At 41.4% G+C, this 17,016-nt stretch overlaps 2 protein-coding genes across 4 annotated transcripts; one reads left to right on the top strand and one right to left on the bottom strand.

Moving 5' to 3' along the window:
• Positions 1–6: 6 nt before the first annotated feature.
• si:ch1073-280e3.1 (complement C2) lies at positions 7–8,633 on the bottom strand. 3 transcript variants are annotated; one of them, XM_034603863.1, is made up of 19 exons: positions 8,476–8,633; positions 8,267–8,379; positions 7,436–7,583; positions 7,078–7,263; positions 5,291–5,464; positions 5,043–5,141; positions 4,778–4,920; positions 4,234–4,375; positions 3,960–4,094; positions 3,539–3,643; positions 3,250–3,387; positions 2,944–3,053; positions 2,727–2,853; positions 1,933–2,080; positions 1,682–1,755; positions 1,431–1,522; positions 1,175–1,307; positions 469–518; positions 7–394 (listed from the first exon to the last, which is right to left on the bottom strand). In XM_034603863.1, the coding sequence occupies exons 1-19, from the start codon at positions 8,525–8,527 to the stop codon at positions 200–202; spliced, it is 2,364 nt and encodes a 787-aa protein (XP_034459754.1). In that variant the 5' UTR covers positions 8,528–8,633; the 3' UTR covers positions 7–199. The 3 variants fall into 3 exon arrangements, 2 of the variants coding, with proteins under 2 accessions (XP_034459754.1, XP_034459755.1); XM_034603864.1 differs by having other exon boundaries at positions 4,778–4,917; XR_004615810.1 differs by lacking the exon at positions 7–394 and having other exon boundaries at positions 492–518; positions 1,175–1,331; positions 1,364–1,522.
• Positions 8,634–9,875: 1,242 nt separating this feature from the next.
• Positions 9,876–16,979, top strand: mfrp (membrane frizzled-related protein). Its single transcript, XM_034603860.1, has 13 exons — positions 9,876–10,336; positions 11,727–11,835; positions 12,485–12,622; positions 12,740–12,907; positions 13,055–13,274; positions 14,206–14,336; positions 14,423–14,548; positions 14,628–14,704; positions 14,793–14,941; positions 15,158–15,288; positions 15,905–16,039; positions 16,287–16,414; positions 16,512–16,979. The coding sequence occupies exons 1-13, from the start codon at positions 10,283–10,285 to the stop codon at positions 16,734–16,736; spliced, it is 1,791 nt and encodes a 596-aa protein (XP_034459751.1). The 5' UTR covers positions 9,876–10,282; the 3' UTR covers positions 16,737–16,979.
• The last annotated feature ends 37 nt before the right edge of the window (positions 16,980–17,016 follow it).

The following is a 17,016-nucleotide window of genomic DNA, read 5'->3' as shown; positions in this document are numbered from 1 at the left end:
AAACACTTTTAAATGGTACTTTTATTTAGTATGTTTGATTTGTTAAAAGAAAAATTATTCTTTCCATGTAAGCTTACAGTCAGGAAAATCATTGTTAGTCCATTTGATTTGGATTTTTAGTTGTGATTATTCCCATATATTGTGTAGTAAGTAGTTATAAATGCCCATGATCTCTGCTGAATTCTGCATTGCTCGGTTATTATTCCAAGTGGTCCAAGACATCGGGCAGGAACTGAATCTGCTTGCCCAGATAATTTTTCAGCCACGGCACGATGTGGAACAGGTCGATGTGAAAGTCTCGAGCGTCAGGAGGCGGCCTGTCGCTGCTGAACCCTCTCACAGCTGGGTTGTGTAGGTCACAAACGTCTATGGTGCCCCAGCTCACTACTGCCACCTGGGGATAAAAGCAGTCGATGTGATAGTGATTCCACTTTGAACGATCAGGCTCTTATTAAATAGAACACTGACCTGAAAGTAGCGCTTTCTTTTTAGCAGAAACAGGGATCCACCAGAGTCACCTTTACAAAAAGAGGCAAAATGTAACTGTCATGTGAATATATTGAACATATCAAAAACCATGGGTCATACAACTGTTTTCAGACATGACCTCCTAAGGATGTGGGAGAATTGGGCCTGGACTTTCTCCTGAGTTTGCCTTTCACACTTGCACAACACAGCAGAAGATTCTCCGTTTAGATTCGTTCACAACATCACAGAAATCTGAGCGTTCAGGTGAGGGGGGGTGCCGCAGGCAGAGACAGGATGTGATGAATTGATTCTGCTGCAGAGATCACCTAATTTGTTTACATTGACACAGTCTTCAGCTCTTTTCACTATAATCTCTCACTACATCTCTGTGAGTGTATGATTCCGTGTTTTGTCATTCAGAGATATTTGTTTTCTTTTAGTTTTTCCCATATGTGCGTCTGCTGCGTGTTAGAGCCGTCATCAACATGACCCCTCGGTCGTGGTGAATCCTGCGGAGGAGCTCCTGCTGTGTTCTCACACCGGCTCCTCCGGACTTTCTGGAGGAGGGGACTTTATACTCGGGGACTGGGCTCTCAGTTGGACATCTGTGTTCACACATACAGCCCTTACGGAGATTGTCCAGAGGAAATCCGGGATTCAGTGCATGTCTGAAAGCAGCTATACAGTGAGTGTCCAGAGTCAAGACCTTTGCAGGTGACAGCATCCTGAAATCCGGAGGTGCCTCCAGAGCAGAGGAATGAATCAGGGACATATTCTTCCAAAGTGACATCGGTGGGCTGTTTTAAGGTCTGCCTGGCCTTCTCCACACAGCCAGGCCTCTGCAGACAGACAAACAACACAGTGTAGCAGCGTTTCCATTTTTTAACTGATCTATGTCCACCACATCTACATCTGACCATGAGCATGAAAGCAGCCAACAGTCTGACGATTGCAGCTCTCACCTGTCTCTTTGTGTGTATGTGTGTTTGTTTGCGTCCCGACTTCTTATGGATGAAAAAGGCAGCAGTCTCCTCATGTGACAGTAGTTCATTTCCTGTATACAGTACATACTGGCATTTAACTGAGCATACAGGAGAACTTATTAAGGCCAGATTTATATATTAAAACTTATCATATACAATCTATCTGATGTCATGTATTCATAATATGAATTCTTCTGCTAAACAGACTCATGAGTATAAAGGCCACATACTGTGCTGCTGACAGGTAGAGTTGATTATTCTCATGGCTCTGCTGGCTGGTACAGTGCACGGCAAGCAGATAGGTCTGTTGTTTGAAATATGGCACATACACTGTTAGGTGTATACATTTTTCTCTTGTCTACCTGTAGGTGGCACAAGGATGGAAATACAAGAATACACAACTCACACATCCTCCATGACCTAAATATATGTTTACCTATAGGTGTATCCCGATTGGCTGATAGTTCAAGACTTTTCTTACCTGGCCTTCCAGGAAAGAGGGATACTCTTGTTCACGTATACTAGAGCGACATCGTAGTCGTAGAACTGGGACACATTTCTGTGTTTGAGTGCGTTGATGTTATACTTGGGGTGAATTAACACTCTGCTGGACTTCACTGTGCCATTACCTGGGAACCAAAGAAGCTACTTGTTGCTAAGGGCGTGAATTCAACACGATGGTTAACAGTGTAATATTGTGATGCAACTAGCACTGTCTCCATGTTGATTCCTTAATGGATAACATGCTAACAACTTTATTTTCTTATCAAGATCCATGAATGGGGAAACGGTTAAAAAAATGTAAACGCTCTATTTCTCAATGATAAAGAAAGTGAAAAAAAAAAGTCCTGATCCTGATCCACACCAAAATTGTATGAATTCTTCCCTAACCCATACCACATCCTTCCACCAAGTTTTTGGGAAATCTGATCAGTAGTAGTCTTGCTTACAAACACACACTGAAGCCTGCCCACAAACTAGAATGGAACTCAGGGAACACATCCCTCAGCCAAAGCCCAACAGTCCTCTCATGGAATCACATTTAAATTCAATAGATCAGGATTTTTATTTGAATCTGCACCAAATTACACAGACTCATAAATATCGGTATGATATGTGTGGAATGTGTGTAATTTTTTTTCCATCAAGATCAGTGAATTATTCTCTAGAAATGAGTTTAGTATGTTGTTTTTGCATAATCCTGCTAAGTAACTACAACTAGGTTAGAAAAATTTCTCCCAGTCTCCAACAATATTGTCCCACATTGACACTGACCGTGTTCTATGTCCACTTGGTAATTGATTATGTCTGTGCTCGCTTTGACAAAACAGTGGGCAGCTGTCAGCACCCAGTTCTGGCTCACGATGGATCCAAAACACGACTTATCAGGCCCCCATACAGGCTGTAAGGGAGGATGGTGTTACATGTGAGTGGTGATCAGCTTGAAATAAAAACCTCCTGTATGATTTCAGTGAGTGTGCAAAGCCCTTACTGATTTCAGAGTGACGTGCCAGGGCTTGGTGTAGGCTGGTGTCCCACCCTTCAGAAATTCCCCGGAGACGTCTTCCTGAGCAACCCCACACATCGTCACACTCACGTCACCTGCGTCATGAAACATAGATGTTAGAATTGACTATTAATAGCAATTAACATCTGGAAAAAATGTGTATGTTATGGTATTGTTGGAAAAAAAAATGACTGCCAGATTTTTTTGTGTCTTTTGTGCTCCAAAAGTCTCATCCGCTGTTATAAAACACTGGCAGTTGGTGAAGGGTGAGGGGTGAGAGCAGTCTCTTACTTATGATGCTGTTGAACACCTCTCCCAGTGTTTCGAAGTCTTTCAGGATGAAGACGTGTTGCTCGCCACGTTTCTGTGAGGCTAAAGAGTTCAACTCATCTTTGTTCAGCTTGTTCCCCATACCAAATACATAGACATCTGAAAAAACACACGCAAAGACACTCAATATGTTTATGTACAACACATAGGCAAGCATGTCGAAACACACTACGTCAGCACATTAAACTTTGCTTTGTAAAAGTGATCTTCGACAGTTTTCGTTAATTGCTTTTGAGTGACTTCTTGATACCCAGCATGGTCTCATGTGTGTGATCCTGAGCCGTGGTGCTGTAGCCCAGCAGTTGCCTGATCTGGGCCAGAGCGATCTGAGGCTTGCTGCCTGTGTTGGAGAAACCTGTTGGCAGAGCAACCCAAGAGAAATAGGGATGGTTTGAAAAGAGCTCTTATTTGATCTTATCACTTGAGAAAAAGAATCTGCTCTGTTCTTTCTCTGAATTAAAGAGATGGAATTAATTAGATAATAATCTGTTTCATCAGGAAAAAGATTTCTGGATTAATAAGATTATTTTTCATGAATTAACTAAATCATTTTTGGGTAGATTAGATTTTTTTCTAATGAAAATAGAAAATAATGTCATTATCTCAGATTTCTTTCTCAAGTGTATGCAATATGCTTCTGAGCACAAGTTAGAGCTTTTTTAGTTCTTCACCATCTGTTTCTATGATGATGATGTTCTGAGTCTCATTAAAACGGTTCTTGACGCTGTTCTGCTTGAAGAAGTTTATCACCTCACTGACACGGTGCAGCGCGGCGTGGAGGTTAGTGCCCGTCTTATGACCGTGGCCTGCAGATAGAACAAAGACAAAAGATTGAATGATGGAAACTTAAAAGGACCAGAAATTCAATTAACTATCAAACATATTGGTTCATCGTGGTTCTCGACTTCAGGCCTTGAATAAATAAAGACTGTAGCAGAGTCCTACTGTCGTATTTGAACTCCTGCAGATTCCATATGACGTCCTCAATGCTAGTGCTTATATCCGTTTCTGTGATGTCTACGATGTCTTTAGCCTCGCTGGCAAATGACAACACGTGGAACTTCAACTGTACCTCGTAACTGTCCAGCTAAAAAAGAAATAAAGAAGACATGTTAGTTTCACATGTAGACTATATTAATATGGTCGACATGACGGCTCCTTAAAAGTGAAACCAAAGCGTCTTGGTCAACCCCTGGTGGCTGGCTGCAGTATGGGTCATAAACCCCGCCTCTTCCATGTTAACAGATGGGACATGGACCAAACTGGTCAAAGTACTCATTGAGTACATGTTTGTAGTTCCTGTCATTTGGGATGTTCTTGACATTAAAGAATATTGTGTAGTTCCTGAAAAGTTTGGTTTTAATTAGTTGTCACAGGATTGCACAAAATACTGGAAGGATTTCCTGACAACTTGGGGAATGATGCAGTGTGGGTCATGGTGGTACCCATATCCAGTATACAAATCAAACTGAGCTCATCCGGTTCAGACCTTTCTGATGAGAGCAATGGTGGCATCCCTGGAAATGTCAAAGTCCTGCTTTGTGATGCTTCCTGATGTGTCCAATAAAATGTAGACATTAATGCGACTGCCTTCAGACACACGGATGGTTCGGCCAAAGGACATTGTTGCTGCTAACACACAGAAAGATTTTTTTTTAACTCATCTGAGTATTTGCTCACAAAGTTTTTCTGCAAACACTTAAAATGACATGTTATTTGTGCAGCAACATTTGAAAGACACAGATACAAGATACTTTTCTTTTTGGAGTCTGGTGAGACTACGTCCATGACTCCAGCAAGTGAGCCCGCCATGGCTTGGGCCACAGCACTGGGGGAGTCAAAGGTGTTTGGACCTGCAGCAAAACACAAAGATAGCACACATTAATGTTTTATATTGATAGTGCACTGTGTACTGTTTCGGTACTGCTGTGATAACAACAATTGGACGTTAATCAGATTAGCTACATTTTGTTTATCAAAAGACGTTCTTTTTCTAAAACACCTTGGCAGCGTGGTGATGAGCCGCTCCACTCCCTATTCTCCAGGCAAACCCTTAGAGCCGACCCGAGCAGATTCAGACCGGCCTGACACCGGTAGTGCGCCTTCTCTCCAGTGTGAAAGAGGCCCCCTGACCTTTGGGCCCCCGGCGGGATCCCTGGGTCATCACAGTCCTCAGCTGCATTTAAAAACAGAGAGCCAACAATAAACTTATTTTTATTTTTTAAGGTAACAACAACATTTTGGAATTGGACTAGTGTTTGTGACACAGGCTCTAGAAATGTTCAGAATCTACCTATTCATTCTCCAAAAGTCTGTCTGTGTGTGGAGCACATATCTTGTGAAGTGTGCAACTTATCAGCTCCACACTTGTCACTTGTAAGATTTGAGTAAATGATTGAACAGCACTCTGTAGCAGTCAGTGGGGACGGGGCCGTGTGCCTTCAGTCTGTGGACCGAGTTGAACATGTCTTCTTCTACCTCCTCTGGTAAACTACAGCAGCTTCTTGTTCACTGGGTCAACTTTATAATTTGATTATTTGTATGTCACCATATCAGACTCAGACACAAGAGTACAGCAAACGTGCCGATCTACACCATGGCAACAACATTCATATAATCACATCCTTTTTTGCATTTTGTCTTCATAGTAAAAGTACACCGTTCATTTTGTTGCTGCAATGCTTCATATCGAGCTGAATTTCAGAGTTTTATTTTGAAAAGTTGTGAACTTGGTACTGAACGTTGTGTTTCAGACCTCTGAAACATCCAAAATGCAATGTGTAAAAAAGAAAATTCAGCAGTTAAACAAACCGCACAAGAACAGTAATAAAACGCCAAGTGACAGTATATTGTAGAACAGTTTGAGGAGGTCTCACTAATGACAAGGAATAACTCTGAAGTGGTTCTGGAGCTTTAACACAGATAACTCCAAACAGGCAGATTAAGAACGAGCACTGCACTAGTAGAACTTGCAAGAGAAGATTATGTGGTGCTGTGAAATGATGCACACCATCAGAAACACATTGTAAACACATGTCTTAAAGCATTGAAACATACAGTTAAGTAGAATAAATGCAAAGTTTGGTCAGTGACCTGTTTTTTCTGTCACAGTAAAGTACTGTGTCATGTTAAAATCTGTTCATAGAGATCTTTTGTGTATTCATGAAAAGCTGCTTTACATTGTAAAGCTCGGTTAGTGTGAGCTTAGCCAGTGCATGCTCCCTCTAAGACTCTATATGCTCCAATACATCTGACCAACTGGGCTCAGGGCCACATGGAAGTAGACATTCTCTCATTTATTCTCCAGGGCATGAATTTAAGATGATCAAATTAAACATATATTACACTTAATGAAATGATGAATGTGATTCATACTTTATCAACGTTTGCAGCCTTTCCTTCCTCACCAAACCAAACTTGTGATCATGTGTAATTATACCACTTTATCTTATGTGCTTTAGTTTATATCTGCAGCTTTTTATTGTATCTTAGGGTTGCATTGTATTGTTTGGTTTTTGTAATGTAGTTTAATCATGGGTTATCGGCTTGTTTTTTTGGATGTAGTGTTCATAGGTTCGTTTTACACTTAGTTTGGATTGTATGTATAATGCAAATGAATTATCTATAGATATTTGTATAAAGATATCATTTTATTTTATCTCAGTAAAAACTGGTGAGGGACATCAGATGAAAATTTGCTCAAACAGCTCACTCTGGCTCATTCGCAATAATGGTCTGATGATCAATGAGCCCTGTCTGTATCAAATAAAAAAACAATATACAATATACCATGGTTGTCACAGACAGGTGTGGTGCCTGTCCACTCTCCAGAGAGGGTGCAGTTCCTCTGGGCTGACCCGTACAGGGTGAACCCTTCCATGCAGGAGAAGCTCTGCACTGTCCCAACACGGAACCACTGATCTCTGGGCCAGAAGTCGCCCTGATCCAGCTGGAGCTGAGCCGGACACAACACATCTAAAAGAGGTGAAGAGCAGTGAGGATGGAAAAGAGAACAGAGGATGCAAGGAAGAAAGGAAGGGGGGAGGACAGGAGGAGGAAATCACAGGGAGAAATATCAGTTTATGAACAGACAGCAAAGTCCTTTTGTGTACAAACGACACTGATGCATCAGTAGTAACAATATTACCTTTGCATGTGGCCTGTGACACTCGTCTGCCATTGGCTAATCTCATCAGTGACCATTCCCCAATAGCACCACAGAGCCTGCTGCTGACTGGGAAAGGGTATTTTCCAGGGCCACAGTGATAGGTCAGCACACTGTCCTCCAGCCCCCCCTGTGGAGAATGATGGAAACACATGATCACTTTTGGAGTTACGTTAAGAATTCCGTTCCTTTTCTGACATGACCAGAAAATGACCTTCCTAAGTTGTTCCTCACTTTTACTTGCACGATTCATAGCATACTTTGTCTTACTTCATGATTTTATTGTTGTTTCTAATATATCGCATTACCTTTTTTGAACCATTAAAATCAATAGATTATTGATAGTTGAGGAAACTGAAAAATACCCATAATAAATATATGTTGATGTTTTGTTTTGTTCTTATTTGGTCTAAACAACAATCCAAATACGACAAGCATATTCAGTTTGAAATGACAGATTGGAGAAAAACAGGAAATCCTCATTTTGGAAAAGTTGAGATCCACAAAAGTTTTTTTTTCTATTTCAAAAAATATTTGCCTACTTATTCCATAACATCCAGCACAAAACAATACAAAGTGACAAAGTATATTGTAGAACGGTTTGAGGAGGACTCACTAATGACAAAGATAATTCTGAAGAGTATTAACACAGAACGAGAGAACAGCCCAATCCAAACAGACATCTTTAGAACACGCACTGCACTATAGTATAATCAACTATCAAAATTATTGGTGATTTAACTCTGAAATGAATCAACTAATCAGTTAATCAAACAACAATTTCCGCTCTAATGTCCAGTTAATGTTTTTCACCTGGGTGTAGGTGACGTGTCCACCTTTGATTCTCTCTGTGGTGGAACAGCTCAGAGGCTGTGGATCCTCGTATGTTTCACCATCAAAATCATACTCTTCCTCCTGCAGGGACACTGATGCACCAACAGTAAAATGCACAGACTTATATGGCACAAATCAATAGTCTCACAAAAATGTACTGCAAATGCACACAGCATTGAAATGCTCACCCTCCTGGACAGAGATGAAGAGCAGGATCCACACTGTTGACTTGACGTACATGACCACACTCTGTGGCTGGGTTTGTGTCTATTAGTGACAAAAACAACAGTTAGAGTGTCTGTATCAAAGTGCAGCGAGTTGCTTTATTTGATGACTGATTATCCATTAACACAACAGCACCAAACAGAGAAGAAGGGATTGAGAAATTTAGGAAAGAACACAGATCTTTTACTTTCATTTCTGGTTGCGCTATTTTTAACTTTTTCTCTTCTCTGCAGTCTGATCTTTTTTATATTTTAAGGCTGCTCCTAAACATGTACTAGGACTCTCAGCTGCATACGCCTGGCATCAGCTGACACAATTTAAAATCTCACAATAGTACACCTTGCTATTGTTCTTCATAGTTCTTAAACCAAACCTCATCCCAGCAATGTTGTCATGGTGCAGTTCATTTCAGTACTTTACTGTCTCGCTGGGGTAAATTCAGCTTGCAGTAGAGCACAGGTAAAAACACCACAATACGCACATACGTAAAAACAATAACACTAACACAACAGTTCAATTATTAAAAGGTTACAGACTTCAGTTCTGTTGTGTTGCATATAATTCTCACATCACATATATTAGCATTTTTACGTTCCCCAAGGAGGTTGTTTTCACCCATGTCCTCTTGTTTGTATGTTAATTTGTTTATAAGTAAGATTCCGCAATATCTATGAAACTTGGTGAGAGGATCCGGTGAAACGGGGTGAATCCGATTGACAGCTAAGACTGACTTGCGATGAGTCCATCATGTTCAATGGCGGGATCTTGATGCTATAGCTCCTCTCCATGATCAGACAACACAAAAACAACTGAATGTATTTTCAAGAAAGTTGGTGTAAGAATGTGGTATGGGGCATGGAATAGACCATTAAGTTTTGGTGTGGATCCAGGACCTTTGTATCACTTCTCTAACATTGTGTTAACGTTTTTTCCACATTTCCGCCTGTTTCCCAGAAAATAATTCATGGATCTTGATGAAAAAATCGGGCATATCTAAGGAACTGATATCTCTGAGTGTGGAATTTGGTGCAGCTCGATTGAATTTATCAGGGACTGTTGGGCCTTGGTGGATGTATGTGCTCTACTGAGTCCCATACGAGTTGTGTTTGTGTTCCTGCTCGCTCAGGTTTGTGCGTGCAAGCATTTGTGTGAATAAAACATTTTAGGAGCTTAAAAGATCATTACTGGGATTATCAAGATTTAACCAGGACCCAGACCTCCACCCTCACCCCTTCTCCCCCATTCCACGTCACCTCCCTCCTCCTCCTCCTCGGTGCTCAGTCCTCTCAGCTGACTCGGCTTTGTTCGACACTGTGAAGGAGTTTCTGAAACTCTTTTGTAACCACTCACCCACCATCAGGAAACAAGAGAAATACAGGTTGATGCTGCTCATGCTGAACTGGGCAAAATGGACAAAAGGAGTAACTGCTAACATGGATTATTTTTAGAACTGCAGTTTGACTATTCTTGGGTGTGAATTGTGTTGAGTTTTTATTTTAATTTTTTTATCTGGATTGGGTTGATAGATGTTTCACATTGGACGCTATGCTGGAGGATTGAAGGCCGTGGGCTTTCTACACCGCGGTGGAGACATATAATCAGAGCAGAAAGTGGACAATGTTGAGAAAACCCAGGAAAACATCATCATCGCTCCCTCACAGAGAAATGTCTCTCTCACACTGCCACCCTGGATGCTTTCGTCACAACATCAGGCTCTAGTGAGACAAGGGCGACTCACTAGATTTCCCTGTGAGGGGACAACAGATTAAGATGTCTGACCTCAGCCAAGTTGCTGTATACTCAGACTCCTCAGATATTTATAAGGTGAGTGTGAGGATGACAGGGTTGTAGAGAAACTTACATCAAAGTTTAGACTACATTGGTCAAGAAAAAACTAACTGATATTACAAGCATTTTTACCAGAAGATGAAGGTTCCCTCTCTTGACTGTTGCTAAATGATACCACAAATATAAAATAGTTTCATTTCAAGCCACACATAGCTGAGACCATTCCACAGCAGTGTTACTTGTGTAGACCTCACAGTTGAGACAGGATTACCACAGGGTCATAACCCCAGAGGCTCCAAAAGCAGCACTTTGGTCATTTCTAAATGGGTCCGATTTCGGTTGAAAAATTCCGTTATAATCTTTAAAAAAAAAACAGTTTTCTGTTTATTCACGCACCTGTGTTGTTTCAAAATAAATAAATAAACTTAACAACTTTATTTACTAAAACCATCTGTTTTTTATGATACCTCCTCTTCACTAGCAAACCGGGTCGTAACAGTTCACTTACAGTATTTTCCAGAGTTTTCAGTCATTACCACATGGTCTACAGCTCCAGTTGATGGATCTTTTTGTGACTGATATGATTTTATATGGTAGTATTTTATAACGTCTTTCCGTGATGAAGAGCATGTGACGTGGTTGAAATCCCAAGAGAAAGCCAGTGAGTGAACTATATCAAAACAAGTTGAAGAACGACTGAGTCAGCCAGAGCCAAATCTCTGTAATGCTGCTCTTAATTAATGTATGACTAGTGTACTGGTGAGGCCACCTACTTCTACTGCACATGTGTTGTGCAATGGGCAGAGTGTCGATAACAGTATGTGGGTTATATGTGTGTACGTGTGTAGGCGACAGACGTGTTTGTATGTAAATTAGCATGTTACTGTTTTTAACATTAACTTTCCTTCACTATAATAGTCTAATCTTCTCATCTTATCTTTCATGCAAATTTGTTTTACTGTATTTGTTTATTTGTTGTGTATTTTATATTATTTATTTATATATATATATTTTTTTATTATATTGTTCTTACATGGTGCATATAGCAAATTAAATTTGCATCGTGGGGTAGGTCTGTCCTAAAAAAAGAAACTTTACCACATACATTAAAAAGATGCTGATCTGACTGAGAGAATGAAGAGTTACACACTCACACAGTAACATTTGTCATACAGCAATATCTATGTGAAATTAGAAAACACAACTAAGTAAAGTTGAAGCGGTCAAACCCCTGAACACATTCAAATTGGTGCTTATTGATTTGAATTTGAATTTGAAAGAGGAAGGGGAAGGAAGAGGATTATCTTTCTCTTTCAAAGGTTGGTTCTACCCAAAAATCAATGTTTTGTGAGTTACCATATGAGGTGTTTATGTTTTAAATATATTTAGATGTTGTTCTTTTTTCCCCCCGGTCTGCTTTCCACAGAATGTTTTCTGCAACCCTGCCTTTGAGCTGGAGGGGGAGCGAGAGGAGCGGGTGGAGGGCTTCAGGACGTCCTCGTCCACCCCTGAACCAATCAAACCACCAGCAGCTAGTGAGTCAATCATTCAATCAGTGTGTGCATATGCATTGGATCAGTCACTGTATCACTTGGAGTCTGTCGAACAAACCATAACCAGTAAACTTTTCAAATTGGTGGATGGTTTAGTCCAAGGCACGGTTATCCATGACAACCAAGTTTAACACTTACTGGTAGAAAAGCAGCTTCGGTGAGAAAACAACCAGTCTAATGAATTCTGGGAACATATAAGACCAAGTGCTTTCAGAGTTTTTCAGAGTCCATTGTAGAGGGTCAATAGGAGAAATCACTGAAGACTAACAAAAAATAAATTAAATTACACGATGACTCTTGTTCTTCTACACCAATAAAAACCCAGTAGATTATTTTTTACTTTAATTTTGATTCAATTGAAAAACTTTCGCTAAACGGACTGAGAAATCGTTCTCAATGGTCTCCTGTAATACTACATATGATTCCATTTATTTCAATGAAAGTAGGGAAAGAAAATTAACATCCAAATAAACAATAGAAACCATCTTGAATACTTCCATCTTCACCTGTAAAAAATTTGAAATTTTCAATATCTTAGACAGTTGTGTTGAGGTCACAGCTGGTAATTCCATGCAAAAAGAGAGAGTTAGAATCGAGTTAATGTGGACATGTATTGTGCTCTATCTTTCAGGCCCGGGCTGGGGTCTGCTTGGGGTGTGTGTAATGCGTCTGCGTGCTCCAGGTTGTGGCTGGGGGGTGGTGGTGGTCTCTGCTGCTGCTCTGCTCCTGTTGACCGCCCTCGGACTGGCGCTGGCACTCATTCTTACACGTGAGTCGCTGTTGCACCTTGAACCATTCATTGCAGTAAAATACAATAAATGTAATAGAATGGGTAGAGAGAGGTGACATCCTGTCATCTTGTGACTTTATTTTCTCCCTGCTTTAGAGATAAAAGGTCAAGCAGTGGAGGATCAGCTGTCGTCCACCAGCCCTTCAGACCTATTGAGAACAGCAGAGGGTGATTCCCATACTTTACCCACAAGCCCATTCAACAGAAGTCAATGGGACAGTACAGCAGAACCACAGACTACAAGGATCCCCTTGTCTGAAACACGTAGGCAGTTCAACTTATATCTAGTTTTGTCATGTGTTAGCCGGGTCCGCTTTATGTCCAACCTCATTGAGTACAAATGTTGTCATGTCTTAATCTGGAGGCCCGTTTCTTGTTTCTGAGAAAAGCTTTTTTGTTTCTGTCTGTCAGGTTGTGGGGGTGTACTGACAGACTCAGAGGGCAGTTTCAGTTCCCCAAACCACCCCGGCCCCTACCCGCCCAACTCCCTGTGTGTGTGGGTGATCCGAGTCCCGCCCCCCTCTCTGGTTCAGATCCACGTTTCCTCTTTGGCCGTGGAGGGGCCCTCTCCCTGTCTGTTTGACTGGCTGGAGGTGCAGGAGCAGACAGAGCAGAGCTCTGTGGTCACCAGGTTGGTCCGTCTCAAGCGACGCAAACCCTTCAAGGACATATTTACCAGTTTCTACTCATGACACAACTTAAATATGGGGAACTTCATATTTTGATGACCTCAGAAGAGATGTCACAGAGACCTGTTAATGTTATATTTCTGAGTGTTGCAGGATTTCACCAATAAAAGAGAGATAAAATGTAAATGTATTTTCTGAATCACATCTGAGTTTTAAAACATTACATACAGTCCTGAAATTGAACTCAGATTAGCCTGTGTGTTAGTTTTCATTGGCTGATCATGGAAATGATGGCTGGGCAATAAAACAATATTAATTATTATCGCAATATAATTTTCATCAATAACTATAAAAAAAAGGTTCAATCGATATATTGCTTTGCACAGTGAGGAGGTTTAACACATAATATGTACCACAGATTTGTAAAGTTCCCATTAAGAAAGGTTTAAAACCACAACCTTCGTTCAGGAGAACAAAATCTGTGATTAAACTTAAAACTAATAACAATGTGACATTAATCGTAAAAATTATCAATACCTACTGATATGAACATAGGTTGATATAATTTTTGGCCACCAATTTTACACATGTTCTGCCCGAAGAAAATTATAAGGGTTTATGTCATTACATTAATTTGTTGATAGATGGCGCTAAAGGTCTTTGCACGATTGTAAAGCACTTACTGGTACTGAGGGTTTCTGTGAAAGATTTCTACCCTAGTGAACACTTTGACCTGTGTGGCTATTTGAATTCTCGGAAAGTGTTGTAACATGATTCCCAAAACTGCAGAAATCTTGCATAACTAACATAGCTCACAGATGTTTTTAGGAAATCACAGTGCAAAGTCTAAACTCCAGTGGAAACCCTAAAGCTGTCATTTGAAGAATAAAACTGATCATTCTAAAATAAAAGGTCTGTATTTCTCTCGTGCAGGTTCTGTGGTAACGTAGCACCACCGACAGTCAACACAAACAGCAGCACAGTGTGGGTCACCTTCCGCTCCGACAGCAGCATCACCGGGGCCGGCTTCACGGCTCAGTACAGGGCCCTGCAGCCTGGACACAGTCAGTAGTCTGCACATGGAAGTTACATGTACATGCTTATATGCATTAATGTGCATCTGTGCATGTATTTATACATGTTTTCACAGAGAGCTGCTCCAGAGAAGAGTTTATGTGTGACAGTGGACGCTGTCTGCTGCCCGTGTCTGTGTGTGACGGTCATCCAAACTGCCACGACCAAACAGATGAGGAAAACTGCAGCCATAAACACAAGGGTGAGAGAACTGAGATAAGAAAAACAGAAATGTAAATAAAAAAGGCCATAAGAACAGTGGACACTGACTCTTCTTACAGAATGTGGCGGGCAGCAGTCAGGTCCTCACGGTCACCTTTCAAGTCCAAACCACCCAAAACCTTATCCTCACCAGCAGGTACACTCAAAACTGCCCCAGGCCGCTAAACACACTCTGACTCTGGCTCTTTTGTTACCTGACCACACATTCCTCTGTTTTCCATTAGTTGTGTATTTGGTATATATCCGCTGAGGAGGGCCACGTCATCACACTGAGTTTCAGGAACTTCAGCCTGGAGACTCAGGACGTGTGTGAGTTTGACTACGTGGAGGTGCACGATAGCGTCGACACCGGAGCTGGAAGAGTCCTGGGAAGGTGACACCCACCACAGCTTAGATCTTTTATTCTCTGCAAGTCAGATCTTATGTAGGATTTTGTGGGGGGGGCCCTGACCCATGATATTATCAGCGACCGCCGCAGTTACCGTAGCCTTCTTCGTTGTTAAAATCCTGTATATTAATGGTAAATTTGGGACGTTACATGGCCACAATGCTGTGAAGCTTCTCTTTGTCTGCTCTGCATTTGTCTCAGGTTTTGTGGCACCACCTTCCCAGCTGACCTGACCTCCTCGGGCCCCCACATGACTGTGGTGTTCGTGGCTGATGAGGGAGTGGCAGACAGCGGCTTCAACGCAACGTACCAGTCTGTGTCTGTACTGGACAGTGAGTTTTACAGTGCAGGATTACGGCAATACCACTCAACCGGTTTCCATTATATTTTGTGGAGGGGTGGGGCATGACCAAAGTAGGAACCCATTAAATGTTGGGGTGGATCCGGATCAGGGGGCAGATCCAGAAATAGTTTTTCACTTTCTTTAACATTGTGAGTTTTTCAACATTTCAATTGATTTCTCAGAGAATAATTCATGGATCTTAATGAAAAAAAACAATGTTTTAAATTACATTTAAATAGATTTAAATGTACTTTCATACGGGTACTGCTGGAGGTATGAGCTCCTCTGAGTGTTTTTCTAGTTTCCTTTGCAACTGATCCTTTTTCTTCCTTCATTTCACTTCCTGTCTCCTCTTTTTTTCTCTTTCTTTGGCCTTTCCTTCCAATCTTATACAAAAAACATCAATCTTATCTTTTAAACACTTTCTGTTCTTCTCCCAGCTTTATTATTTCTACATTGCCTGCATTTATTCAGCAAAAAACATTTATATCTAACCCTTTGTTTAAGGGCCAAAATTCTTCCCCATTACTTTCTTTTTTCCATTCTTCTTGCTTTCCTCTCGTCTTCAGCCTCTCTTATGTATTTTATTTTCTCTGAATCTGTAGGGACATGTGCTCCCAGCCAGTTTGCCTGCAGTACAGGGGAGTGCCTCCAGCCGCAGTGGTTGTGTGATGGATGGAACGACTGCCCTGACGGAGCAGATGAACAGGGATGTGGAAACTCCACCTACCCTCCCTTCAGTAAGTATACCTGTTATCTCTGACCCCGATCAGAGTCACACTGTTTACTGTCTCTACAGCTCTGCTGTTGAAATCGTTAATAAAAGAACAAGCTATCAAAATAGAAGCATGCAGGATAGAGCTGGTTTGTCACTTGCAAAAAATAAATTTAAATGTTTGGGTGTTGACCTTCTATTAGAACTTAATTTTCTCTGTATTGGAGATGGTGTCTTATGATTCTCTGGATTTTTTGTCTCCATGTCCTCAGCTTCATCATGTGAGGTAATAGAGGTGGAGATGTGTCAGGGCCTCAGCTACAACCTCACCTCGTTCCCAAACATCTGGCTTTCTATTGCTGACCAGAGAGAAGCTGCCACAGTCCTGCGACAGTACCGGGTAAGAGCTACATCCATGACTTATCGAATTCACCTTTCTTTTATTTTTGAATGCTGAATGATCTTCAAAGCCTTGAGTGTCATGTGTTGTCATGCAGGTGCTTATGGAGCTGGCCTGCTTTGAGCCCCTGCAGAGGCTGGTTTGTGGGATGTTTCTGCCCCAGTGCAGCCTCCAGGGTGGCGTCCTCCAGCCCTGCCGCTCAGTTTGCTCCTTGGCTGAGCAGCAGTGCAGCCAGGCCCTGGAACTCTTCTCCTTCAGCTGGCCCTTCAACTGCCACCTCCTGCCCGACTCACAGGACCCTTTGGAGTGCTCGCTGCCTTGATGCTCATCTCAGCTCTTGTAGAGTTTTTCTGAAAAACCTTTCACCGCATTGTGTAAGGACCAATTTGCATGTTCCAAAATGCATTTTTACACAACTGGAAACTTTTCTTCTGGACTCAGATCAGCTGTACCACAGCATTCAAGTGTGTTGCAAAAATGAGATGCATCATGACTGCAAACCTCACTGCACACTCCTGCCTATAAAGCATTTATGGTACATAGAGAAAAAGGTGACACAGTAGCCATTTTATAAAAAAAAAAAAAAAACCTTAATGTACCTT

The sequence above is a fragment of the Hippoglossus hippoglossus genome, chromosome 13 (genome assembly GCF_009819705.1).
Source record: "Hippoglossus hippoglossus isolate fHipHip1 chromosome 13, fHipHip1.pri, whole genome shotgun sequence".
NCBI classification, from domain to species: Eukaryota; Metazoa; Chordata; class Actinopteri; order Pleuronectiformes; family Pleuronectidae; genus Hippoglossus; species Hippoglossus hippoglossus.
The sequence above is the reverse complement of the archived record's forward strand: the minus strand, read 5'-3'. Positions and strand labels throughout refer to the sequence as shown.

Coding starts and splice junctions, on each gene's coding strand:
- si:ch1073-280e3.1 (XM_034603863.1), bottom strand. CDS start 8,527: ATGTACGTCAAGTCAACAGTGTGGATCCTGCTCTTCATCTCTGTCCAG. Junction 7,584..8,266: donor GACACGTCACCTACACCCAG/GTGAAAAACATT, acceptor CATTCTCCACAG/GGGGGGCTGGAGGACAGTGT. Junction 2,081..2,726: donor CCAAGTGGACATAGAACACG/GTCAGTGTCAAT, acceptor TTTGGTTCCCAG/GTAATGGCACAGTGAAGTCC.
- mfrp (XM_034603860.1), top strand. CDS start 10,283: ATGTCTGACCTCAGCCAAGTTGCTGTATACTCAGACTCCTCAGATATT. Junction 11,836..12,484: donor AATCAAACCACCAGCAGCTA/GTGAGTCAATCA, acceptor TCTATCTTTCAG/GCCCGGGCTGGGGTCTGCTT. Junction 14,705..14,792: donor AACCTTATCCTCACCAGCAG/GTACACTCAAAA, acceptor GTTTTCCATTAG/TTGTGTATTTGGTATATATC.